The sequence below is a fragment of the Sturnira hondurensis genome, unplaced genomic scaffold (assembly GCF_014824575.4).
Source record: "Sturnira hondurensis isolate 20B ecotype Veracruz unplaced genomic scaffold, ASM1482457v3 Scaffold0005279, whole genome shotgun sequence".
NCBI classification, from domain to species: Eukaryota; Metazoa; Chordata; class Mammalia; order Chiroptera; family Phyllostomidae; genus Sturnira; species Sturnira hondurensis.
Window position 1 is genome coordinate 17,408,182 of NW_028077910.1, and position 9,753 is coordinate 17,417,934.

At 44.3% G+C, this 9,753-nt stretch overlaps 1 protein-coding gene across 1 annotated transcript; it reads left to right on the top strand.

Annotated features, from left to right (window-relative positions):
- The first annotated feature begins 4,150 nt into the window (after positions 1-4,150).
- Positions 4,151-4,979, top strand: LOC118987478 (N-alpha-acetyltransferase 20-like). Its single transcript, XM_037046676.1, has one exon. The coding sequence runs from the start codon at positions 4,194-4,196 to the stop codon at positions 4,728-4,730; it is 537 nt and encodes a 178-aa protein (XP_036902571.1). The 5' UTR covers positions 4,151-4,193; the 3' UTR covers positions 4,731-4,979.
- Positions 4,980-9,753: the final 4,774 nt, after the last annotated feature.

Genomic DNA, 9,753 nt, shown 5'->3' on the forward strand with positions numbered 1-9,753 from the left:
AGGGCACCTTACACGGACTCCAGTGTGCTGGGAAGACCCAGTTCTTCTGCACAAAGCTTCTTTAAATTTTTAAAAAATTTTACTCCAGATGTTTTGAGCAATAATGGACAAATAAAAATTGTATATATTTAAGGTGATGTTTCAGTATGTGTATACACTATGAAATGAACACTTCAATCAAGCTAATCAATACATCCGTCACCTCTCATGGTTACCTTTGTGTGTGTGTGTGTTGAGAACACTTCAGATCTACTTTCAGCACATTTCAGGTGGACAGTACAGTATCGTTAACTCTAACCACCATGTGGCGCCTTAAATCCCAGAACTTACCCATCCGGTGTAATTAAAAGCTTTGAAAGCTTTCACAAACATTTCCCCATGTCCCCTGCGCCTCAGCCTGCCCCTGGCAACCACCACTCCAGTCTCTGCTTCTGTGAGTTTGACTTTTTCAGACTCTACATATAAGTGATATCATGCAGTATTCATTTTTCTGTGGGCAAAAGCTTCCTGCCTGAATCAGACTTGCTCTAAGTTTGCAAATAATTAAACGTCTTCTTCACCATCCGTGTAATATAGTTTTTATTTTTCTATATTTCTATAGATGAAAAACCCTTTCTAATTGCATGCTTCTATGGGCAACAATGTCATAAAATGATGATATCTACACATGTAAATGCTTCTCACTTGTAAAACACTTTCACAAAAACTTGGGGTAAGCTGAGTATGGATTATTATTATACAAATTTTAAAAAACTGAGGCTCAGAACCCATCAAGACTAAAATCCCATGCAGCCAGGATGGGAACCCAGATCTTCTGACTTCAATTTCCCTGCTCTTTACAGTATACCAGACTGCCCACCTTGTGGGGTGGGACCTTGTTGTAACACTGAGCCTCCCAGTGTGTCCAGCAACCAGCCTCTGCGTGGAGTTTCACAGTGTAGGCTGCCGGGCCCCAGGAGCCTTAGAGGGCTTTTGTGGCAGCTGGGACTACATCACGTGTTCAAACCCTCTCTCCCTAAACACAGCTGCTGCTGTGTGAGGATTTACAGTTTGCGTCTTTGTAGCTCATCTGCAGACTGACACTCAAAGACGTGTCTTCCTTTGCTGGGCCTGGACATTGGGGAGGACTTGACCCCTATTTTATCTCCTGAGGGGACCCAGCAGCCTCCTTAAAATAGAAGCTAGCCCTGGCTGGTGTAGCTCAGTGGATTGAGCACTGGCCTGCGAACCAGACGATCGTGGTTCGATTCCCAGTCAGGGCACATGCCTGGGTTGCAGGCCATTCCCGGCAGGGGACACACCAGAGGCAAGCACACATTGATGTTTCTCTCTCTCTCTCCTTCCTTTCCCCTCTAAAGATAAATAAATAAAATCTTTAAAAAAATAGAAGTTAGAGTGAATCTATTATAAAAGTCCTACTCTAGTCATGAGCTAAAGTTTATAAAGGTAAAACATCTGCACAATAACAGCTATTGTTCTAAGTATTGCTATTAATAACACAGAATTATTGCTTGGCAAACAGCAAGCACTCAATAAAATGTAACAGTGTTGCATGTGCAATACCATGATGCAATTCTGCATGCATCAGCTCAAGAGTCTTAGGAGGCATCAACATTATTCCCATCTCATAGATATGAGACTGGGTCTGTGGGGGCTGGGTAACTTCACTGAGGTCACAGAGGCAGCACGTGGCAGAGTCCAAATTCAAAACTTATTCATCTCACTCCCAACCCTGGAATGCCATTACAAGATTAAAAACAGACTCTGTGTCACTGATTTCTGTTAGGGCAGTACTTCTTTAAGATGCAAAAAAAAAAAAAAAGCACAGGGTGATGAAACTCTTCCTGCTTTCCACAAACTTGCATCTCCTTTCTACAAGCTCCTGCCTAGAAGCTTCCAGTTTTAATTTGCCTTCCAGTCCTCTGGCTCAGGGAAGTCACTGAAGCCATGCATTTCTCAGGCCCATCCTACTGAGCATCTGTTAGCCAGAGTCTGTCAGAGGGCCCCTCTGAGCCTGCTGGCTCCCTGTGACGCTAGTCCACAGGTCCTGTGTGCGGTGCACAGATCCCCCGTGGTCCTCCTTAACACCAGGCCAGGCCACACCTGTGCTCACCAGTCAAGCTGAGTCCAAGATTCCACCGATTCCTACAATGTGCCATAGGCATTCAAGGTCTAGGGACACCTAGAGTGCACAGGTTAACCCTATACGGTCTCATAGGGTCAGCACATAAACTACAAAATCCATGGGACCTGAGAACTCATGCCCAGCACCCTCTCTCTATCCTGACATCTACACCTGTGGTCCTCCATTCACTTTCATGTCCATCCCCCTCCATCCCTACCCTTGCCTCCAGGCTCTGCTCTGTGTTGCAGGAGGCTGATGCCTGCAAACTGCAATTCTTAGGCTCCCTTCCTACTGAATTCCACCTGGGTTCAGCCAAGGAGAACCTAGGGTTGCAGGGAGGGAGGGGGGGTCATTGGGACAGGAAGGGAGAAGCCAGGGTATTTCCCTTAGGAGATTCTAAGATGTTCCACAGCCCCTTCTCCTTTGCCTAACAACAAAAGAAGTTCCCTTAGGACTTGCTTTAAACCAACCCAGGAAGGCACTGGGTCTAATGGATTGGGGTCTTAAACATGCAGACCTCCTGCAGGTGGAATCTTAAAAGTTCTCCATAACCCATAACCCACTCCAATTCTCTGTCTCTGAGATACTTCACCCTTGTAATGTAGTCTTAGTATGCTCTACTCTTCATGGGTACACTTTTTGCGCTCCCCCCTCCCCCATTATTACCTGGTAACATCTAGCACAGGCCACATTGCTTGTTCCACTATAAATTCAAGGCCATCTGGTCAGCAACTCAGTAGATTTTAACAAATCTAATGCTGCTTAATGTTCAACCAACTTTGCTATATCTCTGGGGGTTGACAGATGATTCAGGACGCCTGCCTCCCTCCAAAGGCCAGCTTCCTGGCATCTCCCCCTGGAATTCCCTTTGGAAATTAGTCTGGTGCCTTACCCAGTGAGACACAGTCCTGGCTTCTGGTGGCAACACTGTCACACTCTCACTATAACTCAAGTCACAAGACTAGAGCTGTCTCCCCCTCACCCCCCTCCTTTGGAAGGGTACTCAGAATCCCTTTGCCATGCATGACAGATCCCACAGTGCATTCAGCAGCCCCTCGTAAGGGTTTGGATGTCATGACGGACCATCCCTTTTGATTCAGGTGCAGCTGGAGACCATGGCACAGTCCAACACTTCCAACACTGAATTCCAACCAGAAGGTGTTCCCTCCTAAATACAGGAAGAGGGTAGTTATCTGCCAAGCCCCCTGAAGAGGGACAACAGAGAAAACTACGTGGCCATATAAGCCAAGCAACAAGGTAAATGCATTCATATTTGTGGAGTTTCAATTTTATTCAATGACTTGGAGAAATAAAATAAGTATTTAATAATTTTATAAAAATTAACATGGCTATTAAAGAGTGGAATAAAAACTCTCATAAGTTTTTAATATAAAATGAGAGAACGCAAAGATAGGACAATGGCCTGCTTCAAGCTACATCCTTCATTTCCTCAGAAGCATGAATTCTTTCTTCTCCACTTGTAGGGGTGCAGGATGGAGGCAGTGGGAACTCTTGGGTGCACTCAAGGCTCATGCCCTCTCGTACTTTGGGGTCCAACCCTGCATCCTCCTAAGAAACATTTCACTCCACGTGCTGCCCCAAAATTTACAAGGAAGAACAAGGCACTGGGTAAATGGCTCAGGAAAACTCTCCACGGGAAAGACTTTTGTTTCTCTCTCACAGAGAGAAAATAGAAAATTCCCCAAAGGAAGCCATCGGGTGTGGATTTACAGGAAAGGAGCCCCCTAGCCCTCTTCCATAAAGGCCTAAAAAGAGCCAAGGGCAAGCCAAGAAAACGCTCAAGGTTTACAAATAGATCAGCCCAACTCATCAAGAAAGTACACTTGGGGGTCTGCTCTGTTGACATTTCAAGGCAGTCAATTCTTTGTTGGAGGGCGCTCTTTGGGATGCATATCTGTGGGCTCCACCCACGGGGTACAAACAGAAGCAGATGCCCCCTTGTCACAGCCCTAAATATCTCCAGACACTGCCAGTGTGTTAAGAACCACTGAGTTGGGCAGAAGTGGGGGTGGAAGTTGTGGTGAGCCGGTTTGGGGGCGGCAGCGTAATGACCACTCTTCGGGCCTTCACGTGTGACGACCTGTTCCGCTTCAATAACATTAACTTGGATCCACTTACAGAAACTTATGGGATTCCTTTTTACTTACAGTACCTTGCCCATTGGCCAGAGTATTGCATCGTTGCAGAGGCACCTGGTGGAGAGTTAATGGGTTATATTATGGGTAAAGCAGAAGGCTCAGTTGCTAGGGAAGAATGGCGTGGATATGTCACAGCTCTGTCTGTTGCCCCAGAATTTCAACACCTTGGTTTGGCTGCTAAACTTATGGAGTTACTAGAAGAAATTTCAGAAAGAAAAGGTGGATTTTTTGTTGACCTCTTTGTAAGAGTATCTAACCAAGTTGCAGTCAACATGTACAAGCAGTTGGGCTACAGTGTATACAGGACAGTCATAGAGTACTACTCAGCCAGCAACAGGGGGCCGGACGAGGATGCTTATGATATGAGGAAAGCAGTTTCCAGGGACACTGAGAAGAAATCCATCATACCGTTACCTCATCCTGTGAGCCCAGAAGACATTGAATAACCCTGGGCAGTGGTTCTTAGGCTGATGTTCCAGATATTTTATGAACAATATTATTTCCACTGGATGATCTTAGAGCTCTGTTAGAGAAAAATGTGCATTTAGGTCTTAATGATTTCCAGAAAATATTTTAAATCTCATTGTTTTCAGTTAGCAATATCATACCTACTAAAGCTGTCCACTGTGATAAAATTCAATCAGAAAGGCAGCTAAGTCAGAAGGAACCAGTCTACTATCATGGTTCGTAAGATGCTAGGGGAAAAAACTTGATCCAGTCTCCTAATTCTGTGCCTGAGAACCACTGCTGCATATATATATATATATATTTTTTATTTTGTATTGACCTATTGACTGAAGCTTTAAGAGCATATATGATAGGCTAAACTTAAGATGTAGAATAAAATGTACTATTGATGCTAAAAGAAAAAAAAAGAACCACTGAGTTGGGATAAAGGAACTGTAGCTTAGCTAACCACAAAACATTTGTCTTCTTGTGGCATCCTCTGTGCTCCTTACATCCCCCAGGACTCAGGGAGGTGCCAGGGCCATAGGAGTTGGAGCAAAATTCAGACTGCAAGGATTCAGACCCCTGTGCTGCCCACCATCCCCAGGACTAACACTACCTGAAGTGAGAACCAGGGTGAAAGGCAGGACGCATCAGCATCACCAGGGCCAGCACAATCCCAGAAGGTGCTACTCACATAGACTGGGGTGTGAATGGTGCATCCTGGAGCTGTGCCATGCTCTGGCCCTGGATAGCACAGTGTTCCCGCCGTCTACTCCGGTCTGGTAGAGAGAGTCTTAGGAAGGAGTAAGAATAAAACGACGTAGTAAACACTATATATGGGTCAGGAAATCATGAGTCATGATCTCAGCTTTCAAATGGGATCCCACTTCCAGATGGCAACACAGTCTCAAAAATTAAAACAGAGCTTCAAATCTAAAAAGTCTTGTCACAAAAATTTATGTTACATTTGTGCTGTGTTGTCAGGATTCTACTGGATTATTTGAACACTGTGGAGAAACTGTATGATACAGCGGCATGAGCCTGGGATTCCTCAGGAAAAGATCTAGATAGGATTCCACTTCAGAGCCATGAGGTGACTTTCTGGAGGCACACTGGGGACACCCGTGATCATCCCTGCCCTGGAGTGTCGTGAGGGCTGACAGCAGAGGGAGGCAGTGGCTGTGCCCGTGCACTGGGCCGGGGGACGCGCCTCACCCCCGCTGCTCAATCAGACAAAACGACTCAGGTGGCTTGATAGCTCACCAAAAATGTTAGCTTTTTAAAAAAATGTCAAGGACATCTGTTTTCCAAAAGATACCCATTTTTAACATTTTTGAGAATCCTCTAATCCATGTAATTTTAAATACTGTTTTTTCAGATTTCATATTATTTTATGCTTAGGGGTCAAGTTTCTCCTAGTTTGATGGCTGGGTATTAAAAGAAAATGGCTCTTTATAGAAGCCTTTTTCAAGATTACTTAGAGGAAAGTATAATTGCCTGCCTTTATCCTAAGAATCTTTTTTATAATTATAAAACCAATATGTGATCATTTTGAAAACACCCACTGACATCAACAAATAGATCATCCAGAGAAAAAAAATCAATGCAAAAACAGTGGCCTTAAATGACACATTAGCCCAAACGGACTTAACTGATATTTTTAGGACATTTAACCCAAAAAGCAGCAGAATATACATTTCCCTCAAGTGCACATGGAACATCTTCCAAAATGGACAGGTAAGAAGAAAAAACAGATATACCATAGGTTGTAAGTATGTATAATATGTAGTTAATCTATGCCAGTGTATCTCCTTTCCCACTCATTGAAACTCTGCTTTCATCCTGTGGAGTACACACACATATATACGCATTATGTGTGCTGACACCTGTTTCTGGCCGCTTTGGCTCCAGTCATCTGCCTACTAGCCTAAGGCGGTATCTAGGAGATTCGGGCTCAGGAACTCATACTGGCTTGGTTTTGCAGCTTTCATTTCAATTGCATTCCGATGATGCGTTTTCCTGCATTCCTCTCCCAAGAAGCTGCCCACTCCTTAAATCATATTGCCCTTCATCTACCTTCCAAATAACACACCAGATTGCCTCTGCATCCCTCAGCATATCCATTCACTGAGAATGTTCAGAGATGCGCTGAAATGGGCTCCTACCAGATCACAGGAGGCGATATGTGCATGGCTTCCCAACTCCACGTTCAGGGACATCACATTTATACTTTGAAATCGACCAGGTGAGAGTATTTACACCACAGAAACCAGCAAAAGTGACAAATCTGGACCCTTGTTTCCAGGGATCCAGGTCAGCAGCATACCACGAACTAGTCTGTCTCTGAAGGCCCCGAGGCCTGGGATCCTCAACTCAACTAACTCTTATATAAGATGAGATTAAAAGAACCATTAGCTAGACACACTGGCACTGAATCAACACCCAAACAAAAATGTAAATTAAAAACACGTAACCTAAGGAATTTTTTTCTATAGTCCTTTTTCCTCTTTCTCTCCTTCGTAGCTAGAATTCTTGGAGCTTACTAAAATAGAAACTATCTGTACTAAAATCAAGTGGGGAAAAAAGATGTTAAAGTACAGCTTTGACCTAGAAGAATGTGCACTTTGGATTGTGATGGGAGAATAAATAACATTTTCTTGTATCAGTCTCTGTCTCAGGGGGTCTGGGGTTATTAAATATAACTGTTCGAACAAATAGTACTTTGGGGAGAACTGGTTCTTGTTCGGCTACTCCCAGGACAAACTGCACGAAGCCTATCAGCCAAACAGCCAGGTTAAAGCCCTCTGACTCCTCTGGAAAGGCCGAGTTAGGCCTCCTTAGATGCCCCCGTCAGCCTTGTCCACCTGAGCACAACGCTCACTGATAGTGACTCTGTGTGCTGGCCCGTCTCCCAGGGGATCCGGATGCAGCCACCAGGCCGAGGGTTCCACCGCGGCGCACGCTTGGTCTTTCAGTTTCCAGTAGTCTTTACCTCTAAAAGGCCCTCTGTTGAGGCAATTTCTTCAACCAGTCTCCTCTGGATCATGGATGCTCCCCAAATTTAGCTCTAAAGCTACAGACTTAAATCCAGAAAGAGTCTCGGGGATATTTTGTTCCAATCTCCCTCTCACAGGTGACGTCCAGAGAAAGAGGGTCACTTGCCCAGAGCAACAGCAGCGCCCTCGCCAGGGCAGAGCGAGAACTCAGGACCGCCCCGCCCAGGGGTCTGTCCACCCTCCAAGGGTCTGCCTCCCTTGGAGGCAGGAGAGAGAAGGGGCATCCTTGAGGGAAGGGGGACAGCAGCTTTATTACCTGTACCCGACAGTGGTCACAGGTGTCACGGATCCCTCAATCGGTGAGAATGTCAAAGGCCCCCACTCAGCTAATGAGATTTCATGGAATTTAATGTATGACACAACTATTGTATTTAGTTGGTTGAGTCACTCCTGAAGAATCCTTCTGATGCATTCCCCCAGTAATAACTGAATTACAAAGCCACAGAGGAGAGAATTTAAATCAAAATACTCTGGTGGCTCCTTTTTAAAATAATTCAAGGACAAATAAGTAGGAAGTCTTACTTCATTCCCCTAACTGGATAAACTCCTCAATAAATTCTTCCATCATCCTAGTAACAGAAAACAGAATCCTCTATTTAATTTTTCTTCTTTCTATTTTTCTTCTTCTATGAAGAAGTATAGCATACTTCTTTTTGTTTCTAAACAAAACAGACTTTTAAAAAACCACTGTAGCCTCAAGCTAGCTTTAAAAAGGAAAAATGTTACATTACTTAATGTTACTGCAAGTTCCTTTTAGAGTGCAAATCATAGATTGTAAGAAGAGATTTTCATGTGTGGCAATATAAACATTTCATAAGAAAATAGTGGGTCTATGCATTTGTTTATTTATTATCTGAATTACATTTGGATCGCTCCTATGGTCTGCACAGAATGAGCGGGTTCATTTTTATACTACATACAGAATTTCCAAATTACAAGGCTAAATGGGATGTGCATCAGAAGTCCCAGAGACTGGCTCCCTCGCCCTTCAGATAAGAAGAGAGACACACAGGAAGGTTCTGGGACACGCCCAAGGTCGCAGAGCTAATTAGCCACAGAGCTAGAAATAGAGTCTCCCCAGAATGTAGACTGCCCAGATGCAAGCTGCTGATCATTCTCACCAAGTTTATAAAGCGCCTTTTAATACCAATTCCCCTGTTTTCGTTAGACACATGAAAATTATAACAGTACTGTTCCTAATAAATGTTTTCTCCTCAGTTACACACTCTTGGTGTATACATGTGTAACATCAGAATATTTATGTTTTGTCAACGACTGTCCCCACTGGCCTTTAAAATATCAAAATGCTTGTAGGGCAGAGGGAGAAGCTCAGGTTTGGGACTCCGCCCAGAGTTTGAACCCCAGTCTGTTGAGTACAAGAAAAGTGAAGCTGGTTAGTCAATCGACTAAAGCCTTTCGGCCCCAACTTCCTCACCTAAAAATGGGACAAGGAATGGTTACTTTGGCAAGACGAATGCAAAGTCCTGAGAGACTGTCTGGATTTGGGGACTAAGGAGAGAGCAACTTTTGACATTTGAAATGCACCGTATTTCTAGTCTTCCTGAACTCATTCATTCATAAAATATTTATTAGGCACCTTCTATAGCTACACATTGTTCTAGATTCTGGAGATACAATAGTGGACCAGATAGACAATACCCTGCGGGCATCAGCCGGCAGGTGCTGATGGCCCTGAGGGGACACGAAATGAAATTGGTTTTACATGTGTTAGAAAAACTGCAAAGTGGACTGTGCCCCTGCTAAGGGAGTGAACTACCGCTAAGAAGCACCGCTGGGGTGACATTCAGAGTCAAAAAGCAAACAGGAAGCAAGTCCTTCTCTTTCCTCCAACCTGTAGGCTCCCTCTAGTGCCCCCTGGTGACAGAGTCTAACAGAGAGACAGCTAGCACAACAGAAAGGAGGTTCCATCACCAGCCCCTGCGTCACAAAGCAAAGCATGAAG

Coding starts and splice junctions, on each gene's coding strand:
- LOC118987478 (XM_037046676.1), top strand. CDS start 4,194: ATGACCACTCTTCGGGCCTTCACGTGTGACGACCTGTTCCGCTTCAAT.